Below are 12897 nucleotides of genomic sequence, written 5' to 3'. Positions count from 1 at the left end.
AAGCCTAAGAAGCAATCAAGGAATGGAGCTGAATGTGTTGAGAATTGTAAAGTGGATGCTTAAAGTGGTGAGTATTTTAGAGAGACCCAGCAGAGACCTAGAAAAAAGTAGGGGCTGTGAAGTTGAGGCTGCCTACTATAGTATCTTTGTGAAAATCACAGGTGTGGAGAGCGGCTACAGTGTTTGGACAGGTTCAAGCCTCGGACTAATGAGAGGGCATGGGCCTTTCATGGCAAAACCACATGCAAGTCCTAGCTTGTAGGGCAAAGCCCTCCCAGCACAATTATAGCCAAAGGCTATAGTTGTAAGCTTGACCTTATGGTCCGAACCTGTGGTCCCACGTGGCTGAGTGATATGGGCTACAGGAGGTACAGCAAGGAGACAAAGCTTGATCAGGTGCATGTAATTGAGTAGATTCAAAACCCGAGAGAACATTGTAAACATCTTGACCACACCCTTACTTTGCCTCCTGGAATCTCTATAATGAGCCAGGGTGTAACACCTTTACCACCAAAGCTTGACCAGACCCTGCTGACTGCTTCCGCTTTAGGTGAGGTGCCCCAGCACTGACTGCTGAGTGGGCTGCAAATCAGGGCCAGAGAGAGCCCTGAAGAGAGAAGCAGGGACTGATCACTTGCCTCTCTCTTTCTCTCTGAGTCTTGCAAGCTGCTGTGCCTCCATTTTTTCTCTAGGACTCCACAGGGGCTGCTGATCAGCCCTGCCTTTCTGATGAGGCCCCATTGATAGGCCCAGAGACGCTGACTGGCATAGAAACTGACCAATCAGAACCAAATCTGGGGCCTTAGAGGTGTTTCTGTCCAGGGAGAGTGGTAGATCCCAGGCTGGCTCCAGCAATGACCTTTGCAAATCTACAGAAAGTGCTCATCAGTGACAGCCTGGACCCCTGCTGCCAGAAGATCCTGCAAGATGGAGGGTTTCAGCTGGTGGAGAAGCAGAACCTGAGCAAAGAGGAGCTGATAGCCGAGCTGCAGGACTGCAAAGGCCTTATTGTCTGCTTGGCCACCAAGGTGACTGGGGAAGTCATCAATGCAGCAGAGACGCTCCAGGTGGTGGGCAGGGCCGGCACCGGCGTGGACAACATGGATCTGGAGGCCACCACGAGGAAGGGCATCCTGGTCATGAACACTCCCAATGGGAACAGTCTCAGTGCTGCGGAGCTCACCCGTGGGATGATCATGTGTCTGGCCAGGCAGATTTCCCAGGCAACGGCTTCGATGAAGGATGGCAAATGGACTGAAAGAAGTTCATGGGCACCAAGTTGAATGGAAAGACCCTGGGAATTCTTGGCCTGCGGAGGATTGGAGAGAGGTGGCCATCCAGATGCAGTCCTTCAAGATGAAGACTGTAGGGTACGACCCCATCATCTCACCAGAGGTCTCGGCCTCTGGTGAACACATTCAGCAGCTGCCCCTGGAGGAGATCTGGCCCCTCTGTGACTTCATCACTGTGCACACCCTTCTCCTGCCCTCCACAACAGGCCTGCTGAACGACAGCACCTCCGCCCTGTGCGCTTGGTGAGCTGCACCCGCGGAGGGTTCGTGGACGAGGGCATCCTCCTCTGGGCCCTGCAGTTGGGGCAGTGCGGGGCGCAGAGCTGGATGTGTTCACGGAGGAGCTGCCTCGGGACCGTGCGTTGGTAGACCAGGAGAACGTCATCAGCTGCCCCCACCTGGGCACCAGCACCAAGGAGGCCCAGAGCCTCTGAGGGGAGGAGATCGCTGTCCAGTTCATGGACATGGTGAAGGGCAGAACCCTTGCGGGGGTCGTGAATGCCCAGGCCCTTACCAGCGTTTTATCTCCGCACACCAAACCTTGGATCGGTCTATCAGAAGCTCTGGGGACCCTGATTCGAGCCTAGGCAGGGTCCCCCAAAGGGACCATCCAGGTGGTAACGCAGGGCTTATCCCTGAAGCATGCCGGGAACTGCCTGAGCCCCGAAGTCATTGTCGACCTCCTCAAAGACACTTCTAATCATGCGGATGTGAACTTGGTAAATGCCAAGCTGCTGGTAAAGGAGGCCAGCCTCAATGTAACCACCTCCCATAACCCCACTGTGCTAGGAGAGCAAGGATGCAGGGAAGGCCTCCTGAGCGTGGCCCTGGCAGGTGTCCCCTACACCTGTGCTGCAGGCACTCAACAGAGCTGCCTTCAGACCAGAAGTGCCTCTTCCAACCCTGCCATACTGCCTACCATGATTGGGCTCCTGGCAGAGGCAGGCATGCAGCTGCTGTCCTACCAGACCACGGTGGTGTCCGATGGGGAGACCTGGCATGTCATGGGCATCTCCTCCCTGCTGCCCAGACTGGACGCCTGGAAACAGCATGTGACCAAGGCCTTTCAGTTTCATTTCTGACCTTGGGGCTCACCAGGACCAGCCTTGGGGGCTTTGTGGTCAACATTGAGAGATCGCATTCCCGGGGCTGACACCACTTATGTGGTCTGACCCCTGTAATAACCACTTAATAAACAGCCCCCCCCCCCCCCCCAAAAAAAGAACCAAATCTGGGTCAACTGTGAGGAGCCAATGGCTGCCTAGGAGGCGGAGCTTTTGATGCTGACTGGCATATAAACTGACCAATCAGAACCAAATTTGCCGGCAGAGGCGGGCAGTTGGGGTCAAGATCAGGCTGGCAGGGGAGGGCAGTTGGGGGCAACCAGCCTGCAGGGGAGGGCAATTGGGGGTGATCAGGCAGGCAGGCAGAGGCAGTAAGAGGCAATCAGGCAGCTGAGCGTTTAGGAGCCAGCGTCCCAGATTGTGAGAGGGATGTCCAACTGCCTGTGGGATTGGGCCTAAACTGGCAGTCGGACATCCCCCAAGGGGTCCCTGATTGGAGAGGGTGCAGGCTGGCCTGAGGGACCCCCCCTCACTCCGTGCACGAATTTCGTGTACCAGGCCACTAGTCTGGCTATAAAATAAAGACTCGGTTTGCAGACTGTGGCACTGTCTCTCCATCAGAGAGGGCAGCATCCCACCTAGCCCCAGCTTTATTCTCTTGTCTGTCTGCTCCATCCTTCACCACCTGCTCTCAGGTTCACCCATGGCTGTGCCGGCATGGCACACACAGGAATACTGCTGGAGGTCTGCACTGTAACATCACCCTCAGAAACATTTATGGTTTGCATTGTATTCCAATTTATTTTGATAGCAAATCATACTTATTGTACAAAGATATTGGAGCTGATGAAAATTAGTGAGTACTGAGTTGCCTCCCTGAGAGCCCTGGTTTGGCCTAGGTTAGGCTTCAGATGGCATTTCCAGGAAGGTTCCAGCTCTAGATCTATGAGAATAATGGAAATGAATGTTAGAAACACAGAGCTAACGGGAAGCAATTATATAACACTCCTTAGCAGTCAAGTTATCTTTCTGTTTCAAGATAAACCTGTCTAGCATGACCCATATATCCCCCCCTCATGGCCCACCTAAGGAGTCCAGAATAAAAAATGTAGGAAATTCCCAAGACCTGCATATAAAACCATCACGTACACTTAGGGACATTATGCACTTTTTTTTCTTTAAGGATGTGTGTAACTTACTGCTTTATGAGAGTGAATACTCAACTGCCAGAGCAGAAAAGGCAGCGACCAATGAATGGCACATGAACCTCCCCTCCCCCGACTTCCAGTCCCGGGATTGAGATAATATTCAGTAGTTGTATTTCAGTAAAATGCAGAATGGGAGTTGTTATCAAATCGCCTCCTTTGTAATGAGGCAAATGTGTCTTCTACTCCTTCTCCAAGACAGTACAGTGGAGTTGTATCACAATTCTATCTGCACAGTGCACGAAATTCCATCTTCCATTGTTCTCATGGAGTTTACGCCTTGGAGTGAGGTTTCTCCCATAGTGTGAGCACCTGGCTGTGCTGAGTGTGATTCTGGTACTTGGAGTATGTTTTCACTCAACCCTATTGTGCAGTGAGAACCGACTTCTTCCTCCATTGGCAACCCCGGGAACACTAATCCTCTCTAAAGCTGAAGGGAAAAGATAACTGGCTTTGTGGGACTTATTGTGAGACAGTAATTCTCTTGTCCAGTGGGCCAGCAAATGTGGTCACAATCAATTTAGGGAATTGAAGAAAAAATAAGAGGGTCAATAACTGTCAGGACAACAAATCAAGTTTCTAATAGTTTAGCTAAGAATGAAATAGCATCGAACTGTAGGTGAACCTAAGAATGGGAACACCTGCGGCAAAGGCTTCTGCTTCTACAAACTGTTCAAAGCTCTGCAGAGAGCTGGGCATTCACTGAAAAGAAATACTTAGCCAGCCAGAGTCGGTTTACTGGTTTTAGGAACTAAGGAGAAGCGTTCCTCTTAGGATCGTGTGAGGCATTAGACCTCACACAATCCAAAGTTCTCTCCTGAGAGCAGGATGGGGACAGAGGGCTGATAGTTGCCGAGTGCAGTGCATAAGCCTCGTTCTATATGTGGCTGTATTTTTAACTCTGGTCTTTCTGACTAGCGGTCTGGATAGGAGTTTTGTGTCCAGAAACTTTTATATAACTTAATTTTTAAAAAGGATCTGTTATACATCTTTGTCAAATGGAAAACTAGCATTAGCCTGCCTAAAAATGGTTTTAGAAACTGCTTAACACTAAACATGTGCCACTTTTGCATTGGGGATCTTACTTGTTCTAGTCAGAGTAAAGTCACAGAAGCAGCAGCAGGGAGAAAACTTTGCTAGTGAAATAGGAATTTTAGGGGAATATAGGCAGGTTTAGGGAATGTTTTGAAGTGGGGTCCATGGAAAAAACACAGGGCTACAGACTGGGAGAAGATACATTTCCATAACACAAAGAAGCCAAGTGCAACTACATTTCATAAGACAAGGGAACTGGAAGTAGCCAAACAAGGTCTCTATTTACAAAATGAAGGAGGAGGAAGAAAGCCCAGAAGGAATGGGAGGACAATGAGGGAGGAGGGCCTCAGGAATTACTATAGTAACCAATTCGAAATGGAATATTAACCAATCAGAGAGGATATCAGAACACAGGAACTGCAGCCTTTATAAACCATGTAAACAGGAAGTCAGTGGGACTCTTTTCCCCTCCCCACGTGGGAATCTGTACTTGTTCTTCAATAACTCTGCACCTTTGCTATACTACCCTCTGTCCCTGGATTCATTCACTCTGGCAGACAAAGAATCTGAGTTCCAGTCCAAAAATTCTGTTTTACTAGTATTACTGCTGCTACTGTTTTCTAGGCATTTTATATGCCGCAACTCAATCATTACAACAATTCTAAGAGGTAGATATTTTCAAGCTTCAGGGAATTTAAGTAACAAGCTTCAGGGAATTTAAATAACTTGCTCAGGTTCACAAAGATAGATAGTTGGAGTGGGGACTCTGATTCAGATTGGGCAATTCCAGAAGTGAGTTTCCTTGACCACCTCCATTGTACTGCCTCTCTGAGTGTGAATTTGCTTTTTCACTCTTTCAGGTAATTCAAATAGTTGAGAGTTAAAAACCTGAATATGATGGAATGATTTAATTTCACTAGTCAATAGCTTTTGCTTCTATATAATTTTGGAGAATGTCAGTAAATCAGCAAAATAAAAGTATGCATCATTGAAAAGGCTCAGCTCACTTAAGATCTGAGATAAACCAAAACCATTAATTTTATAATTTTTTAAATCTCAGAAGTAATATATTTAAAATGAATACAGTGGAATTTGGAGAGAAAACATTTTTGTTGAAATGTGCAGAGTTGAGATAATCATCAGTTTAAGGTATGAGATTCTGTCTAAACTACTTTATACTCTTAATATCTCCAGGTATTTTTAAATGGGTGAAATGTAATATCTGGAAAAAAGCAAGTGATAATATTTTAACAATATTGCTTTAATTTGCAGAATCTTCTTTCATCCTAAGAACTACTGTGCTATCTTTAACACTTGGTGGACTCTGTCTTTAAATTTATATATTTTTCTATTGAATGCATCAAAATGCCTGAAATGATCTCCATGCTGTCATTATCTTAGATGTGAGGTTATGATGAACTAGAGACCCAGTGCATGAATTCATGCTTAGTGGGGTTCCCTCAGCCTGGCCTGCGGGATTGGGCTGAAACTGGCTCTCTGACATTCCCTGAGGGGTCCTTGGCCAGGCCAAGAGACCCCACCGGTGCATGATTGGGGCTGGGGAAGGGATGCAGGAGGTAGGCCATCCAGGGAGGGACTGCGGGAAGGCTCCAGGGCATGTCCAGCCCATCTCGCTCAGTCCTGATCTGCCAGACCCCAGCAGCAAGCTAACCTGCCGGTCAGAGTGTCTGCCCCCTGTTGGTCAGTGCACATCATAGTGAGCGGTTGGGCGGCCTTAGCATATCATTAACATATTATGCTTTAATTGGTTGAATGGACAACCAGATGACCGCATGACCAGACAGACACTTAGTATATTAAGCTTTTATTATATAGGATCTAGTACATTAGGCTTTTATTATATAGGATCTAGTACTAGACTGGGAACCCAGATTCTAGTCCTAAATCTGCCAGAAGTTATTTGTGTATACTTGTGTAAGCTCCTTAACTTTTCCAGATGCTTAATATTCTCATTGTAAAATGAGTTTGAATAGAGAATAGTTAGAATGGGAAGAACACTATCGGATTATTTATTCTATGATTTTTAAAATACATTGCACAAAACTGGATAGTTTTTTGTTTTGTTTTTTTGTGTTTTTTTTTCTGTCTTTACAAGCAATACTTACCTAAGATAATATATATTCATCAGCCCTGTAGGGTATTTTTCATTTCAGCATCGATCTGGAATGAAAAAAAAAATGCTATCTAATTATTCATGAAGCATTTTATTTGTAGACTACTAAATCATGAAGGTAAACACAATTTGAACCTTGATTAGAAAGAAGGATTCTTGTTAAAATGAAGTTTTATATTGAACTTTTTATTGGCCATCCTTCACATTTAGTTTTACACTGTCTCTGCCCTTGAAGAATTTAGTGTCCTGTGAAAAATAGACAAGAGAAAAATAAGTGCTAATTATTAGGTGTGAACAGAATGTTAAGGGGTAACAGAAGAATTTGAGTGCCAGGCAAGGATTCCCAGAGGAAAGATCTAGGTTGAATCCTGAATCTTGATGAAAGACAGCCAGGTTATAGAATGAAGATAGGGCAATACAGGATGAGTCTTCATGTGCAAAAGCCTTAGGTAAGAGCAAGTTTGATGTACTTAGGAAAATTGTGAGTGGTATAGCAAAACCAAAGCAGGAAGAATAGGAGCAGTGATAAATCAGGCTGGAGAGGAAAACACAGGACCAAACTCTCTTGATTTAAAAAAAAAGAATGGACTTCAATTTAGAAGTGATGTAGAGCAATTAGAGGAACGTACTAACCGTTTTGTGTTTTACAAAGGTTATTTTGCCTTAGTACAGAGATGGGATTGGTGTGAGGAATGTGGAGGACTGGAGATAAGAGACCAATTGGGAAGAGATAATCCAGGTAAAAGTGTCAATAATGTAGGAGAAGTTGGGGGGTGGGACTGAGAAATAGTGAGTTAAAATTGGTAGGATTTGGAATATATTTGGGTTTACTGGTATATGGAAAAAGGAGAAATTAAGGATCACTATTTGTATCTTAATTTATTACAATAATGATAATGATAGTAATAAATTTAGGCAATACCAGAAGAGGTTTTTAAGGGGAATATTTGGGGCATATTGACTTTGAATTTCTTATGGGATAGTAGAACCCTTAATCATTTGAATAAACAGCTTGGTACTGCTGGGAGAGATCCTGACTAGAGGTAGAGATTTGGAGATTAAAGGCATATTCATGGATGAGAACACTTGGAGAAAATGTAATGTCATGTATAGAGAAGAAGACCATGAAAAAAAAATTCTGTGGAAAACATAAATTTAAGGTGTGGGTAGAAGAAGAGGATGATATGACACAGAATGAAAATCAAAGAATCATAGGATAAAATGTAGAATATGATAATGGAATTCAGTGATACTACTGACCTGGGTCATTTTTGATATTTTTAACAATAAAAAATAATTTTGCACTTTAATCAATAGTTAATAGGCTTTCGATATCAATATTATGCTTTTGTTATTAAATTAGGGCTGAAATCTGACAATGACATGGAGAGTAACAGACTCATGTGGAACACACTTACGATATTTCAAACATATTGCAATCTTGTATATATCATTCAACCCATCTGTAAAAGGGGAATTAAAATGGTACCTAATATTTAGAATTGTTTTCAATTATTCTATAAACATCATCTATATATATAAAGAGCAAGGGGCCATCACATCTGAAACAACTGAACGGATGACCAAACAGGCTGCATGGGGCAACCAGGCTAGCAGGGGGGTTAGTGAGGGACGACCAAACAACTGAGCAGCAGGCTGTGTGAGGTGACCAGGCCGGCAGGGGGGGCAGTGAGGGGCGACCAAATGACTGAACAGCAGACTGCGTGGGGCGACCAGGCCGGCAGAGGGGGGCAGTGAGGGGTGGCCAGGTCGGCAGAGGGGGGCAGTGAGAGGTGACCAAGCCGGTGGGAGGGGTAGTTAGGGGTGACCAGGCCAGCAGGGGGGGGGGGGGAGCAGTTGGGGGCAACCAGGTTGGCGGGGGGGGGGGGCAGTTAGGGGTGATCAGGCTGGCAGGGGGGCCAGTTAAGGGCGATCAGGCAGGCAGGCAGGTGAGTGGTTAGGAGCCAGCAGTCCTGGATTGTAAGAGGGTTGTCCAACTGCTGGTTTAGGCCCGATCCCCAGGATCATGCCTAAACTGGCTGTCAGACATCCCTTGAGGGGTCCCGGATTTGAGAGGGTGTAGGCTGGGCTGAGGGGACACCCTCCCCCCCGCACCCGGTGCACAAATTTCATGCACGGAGCCTCTAGTAAATGTATAAGGCTATTATTATTCTGCTTAGGAAGGCTATTAATATTCTGCTTATCAAATAGTATAGACTTAATAAATGCTAACTATGACATTGAGTATCACAAAATCTAGTTATATACAGAGAGAGAAATTCTAGTGGATATGCCAGCTTTTCCTGAAATATGAGAGAGGAAGAAAGAGGGAGCGGGGGGAGGGCATGAGAGAGGAGAAGATAGTGTTCTCTTTGCCCAGTGCCCACTTGGCTATTTGCATTTGTCTCAGTTTTCAAGATTTTAATGATCACCTCCAGCATGTAGCGTGGCTTTCTGTATGCTTTGGGAAATCATAGTTGATGCCCATTAGCACTCCTTTGGAACATTTTGGTGGAAGCATAGTAATGAGTTCTCAGAAGCATCATAAGGATGCCCTCCCTGAATGATAGTGGAGAGAGAAGAAATAATTTCAAGTCTAATTTTGCAGCAGAAGATTTTTCTGCAGTCAGTGGACCTCAATGGCAACATAGAGTTCCACGGTGAAGGCAAACAAAAATTGCACTGGTTTTTCTATTTCCTGGTCATTTCAAGATCAGGGTGAGGGTAAGGCTAGATTATCATATAAGAAGCACACGCGTGGTTCAGATGCCCCTTTTGCCATGCTTCGAGCAACTGTGCCAAGTAAAGTTAGAATGGCAGATAGAGATGTATCCCTGAATATGACTTGGAGTGAATGGGCTTTACTCTTAAGGAAAAAAAAATTTAGTCAAGCAAATATAGAATAAGGACATTTAATAATAAATTACAATTCAAATGTTATAGGGTAAGTGGGGCAAATATACATACTAAGCATTGAGAATTTTAAAGTGAATGCTGTTCTACCAGATTTCACTAGAACATGAAGTCAGAAACCAGAGGTGGTCTTGCATATCTAGCTATGAGATCAATGGAGAAAGACTTTCAAAAAGGTTAATGGAAACAGCAGAGGGCCAACCTCTGAGCGCTCTAAGTAATCAAATGTGCACAAGTGTCTCCATCGCTCCATTCAACTCACCCTTCTTTAGCAGTTACTGAAAGATTGGCTACTCAGCAGTACCACTACTATAAATGTACTGGTTCCTCAAGCAAGAAAATAGAAAGTTAAACACTTGCTTTCTCATCATTGTAGTTGAAAATGGTTTTTAAATGACAATATGTTACAATGAAAAATACACTGAAAAGCAACTCAAAGAAATGAAAAACAAGATGCTTGAGGGAAGGAAGCATGCATTTTGTGCATAAAGCTGTTTGTCTTGTATGATGTCATAAAAGGAAACTGTATTTATTAGGAATCACAGGGACTGGGGAAGAGTTGCAAAAGTGATATATTTGACAGAATGTAAAAAAAATATTCAGACTTTCCCCCATTTTAATAACTGAATTAGATCCTCAGAACAAATTCTGCTGTTAAGAGGATTTTATTTTTTGGAGATAAGGCAACCTAAATTTACCTGTTATATTACCAAAAGCAAACTGGTAGGAAAGGAAGGAACTGCTCAATTTGTTTAATGCTAAATGTTTTCATGTCAATAATGACAAAAATATCCCAACACTCTAGATCTTTCAGGTTTGTTTTATTTTGTTTGTTTAGAATTTTACTTGGTGTGAATTTTAATAAAAGATAAATATATATTTATCAGCCAGATTTAAAGAATGGGCATTTATCTTACTGTACTCATTTCATCTGGAATTCTGACTTTATAAATATTTACAAATAAGATTAGCAATTAGATTTGGGACTAGAGAATAAATGTAGAAATTGGAAGAGAAATCAGAATCTCTAAGAGTATAAAAAAATGAACAAGATGCTATAACTCAATTTATCAAACGGATTAAAACTTTGTTAGACATTTTAAGACTTTGTTAGACACTATCAGTGAAAAACAAAACATCACTAAATTATTAAGAGAATTGGTATGCATAGTTCAAGCTTTTATTTTATTATTATTTTTTAATCTTTATTATTGAAGCATTACATATGTCCCCCCGCCCCATTGACCCCTTCTAGCCTGCCCCGCCCCAGGCCTTCACCACACTATTGTCTGTGTCCATATGCATACAAGTTGTTCGGCTGATTTCTTCCCACACCCACTTCCACCTTCCAGACTTTATACAGCCCAATTTTTTAAAAGTCACTTCAAATATTAAAAAAAGCTGCTATTAAGAACAGAATAGACTTTTTCTGGTTGATAGAGAAAGCCAGACTGGACTCAGCAGAAATTGTGAGGGGAATATCATGGCTTAATTAGCAGAATAATATTCTCATAAGAGAAGCTATCTGGCAGTGAAATTGGCTATCTCAAGGAGAAAATTGAGTGTAGATATTTAAATGGAGGTTGAACGATCTCCAGAAGGAATTACTGAATGAAAAATTATAGGTGCTCTTATAGTCTTCTTCCCAGATTTATATGACTCTTAAAATTAGGTTCTTGGGTATTTTAAGTGTGCTCTAATACAACAATAAATAAGAGAAACAGAATTAAAAATAATAGAACAATAAAATGAAACCAGGCTTCATTGCTTTTATGTATTAATAAATAAATAAAAATCCATATGGCTTCTTGGGGGGAAAACATTCTTTAACTTACAGTTAAAGCTTCTAATTGGCATTAATTAATTAGACTAAGTGGTATTTGCTTTTACATTGTAGGTAAATTATTTTATGTGCAAAAAATGAGTAAAAAATGAATCATAAATGATAGTTATCTAACACATGACAAGCAATAATAAAACCCACTCAAAAAAATCTCAGCCACCACCAGCGTGGGGGAGGGATGAAACTTAATATCATGAACTTCAGAAAGAAGTAGGCATGCCCTGGCCAGTTTGGCTTAATGGGTAGGGTGTTAGCCTGTGGACTGAAGGGTCCCAAGTTTGAATCTGGTCAAGAGCACATTCCTGGGTTGCAGGTTCAATCCCCAGTGGGGGGCTTGCAGGAGGCAGACAATCAATGATTCTGTCTCATCATTGATGTTTCTATCTCTCTTTTCCTTTCCTCGCTGAAATCAATAAAAATATATTTAAAAAAAAGAAGTAGGCAAAGGAGGAAAATATTTTGATATGGCATCTGGCATCGAGTTGATCTTAGCCTTGCATCTATACTCCAGAAATGGAATGGGTGAGACAACAGAATTCTTGGAATTGTCACTATGTCTCCAAGTTAGCAGTATAGTGAATGAAAGTGCCGTTCTTATCTTTCAATTCTTCTAGTAATTAAATTGACTGCTGGAGAGTTACAGGTCAAATGGATGATGGGAATAAATGGGCTTAATGCATATGAGAAAGGCTAACAGACATCTCCCCATGAAATAGGATAGAAACTGAGTTGGTGGAGGAAATCCTAGTGTAAGATATGTAACAAAACGTTAGCGTAATCAGAGATCAGGTCCACCAACAATGGATCGCACAGCCTGCCCGGGCTCTCCTCTGTCCTCCACTCCTTCAGTCTACACAAAGCTAGAACACCAAGTACCGACCTCACGTCAGTTTTATAGGAGGAAACTAACAAGCTCAGGTTCGGTGAAAGGAATCCAATAATTCACCTCCAGCAGAAAATGCCTCGCAAGATAAAAAATAAATGATCTGGCAATTATGCAACTACATGTAAAGGAGAAAGAGAATTCAGAGACGGGGTGAGGGAGGGTGGGAGACAGGAATGGGAGGGATCTGGGGGCTAGAGGTAGGGAAATCATGTTTAAAGAAAGATGAACCCAAGAACTAACAAATTAGGAGGAGTGGGGAGGGAAACTAGAAAATATGAGTTCAAATTTCTTTATCTTTCAGAGTTGGAAACCAATTGGTAGTGTCCAAAAGAAAAACTTGTAATAAAAAATGACTCCAGCATTTTAATATTAGTATGTATTTTTTTTAATTTTTAGAAAATAACTCTTATGGTAAAGAAATATTTGTGTAACCTTTAGCAATTAAATTGCATTTCTTTTCCTTGTGTTACATTGAAGCAAATTAAATGAAAGGGTAAAGGGTGCCAAATACATAGTGCTAGAAGA

General features: G+C 42.8%; 1 protein-coding gene and 1 pseudogene across 1 annotated transcript in view; one reads left to right on the top strand and one right to left on the bottom strand.

The window, feature by feature from the left end:
* Positions 1–854: 854 nt before the first annotated feature.
* Positions 855–2374, top strand: LOC139006997 (D-3-phosphoglycerate dehydrogenase pseudogene; annotated as a pseudogene).
* A 756-nt stretch (positions 2375–3130) lies between these two features.
* GC (GC vitamin D binding protein) overlaps positions 3131–12897 on the bottom strand; it is a 39092-nt gene continuing 29325 nt past the window's right edge. Inside the window, exons 12-13 of the mRNA XM_070409919.1 lie at positions 6723–6777; positions 3131–3299 (exon numbers count right to left, since the gene is read on the bottom strand). Of these exons, the coding sequence (XP_070266020.1) occupies positions 6742–6777 (36 nt within the window). The 3' untranslated portion in view covers positions 3131–3299; positions 6723–6741. The remainder of the gene's footprint in view (positions 3300–6722; positions 6778–12897) is intronic.

This window comes from Myotis yumanensis, unplaced genomic scaffold (genome assembly GCF_028538775.1).
Source record: "Myotis yumanensis isolate MYYU_CA2020_CCGP unplaced genomic scaffold, mMyoYum1.0.hap1 SCAF_1, whole genome shotgun sequence".
NCBI lineage: Eukaryota > Metazoa > Chordata > Mammalia > Chiroptera > Vespertilionidae > Myotis > Myotis yumanensis.
Note: the sequence above shows the minus strand (reverse complement) of the source record. Positions and strands in the feature narration are given on the sequence as shown.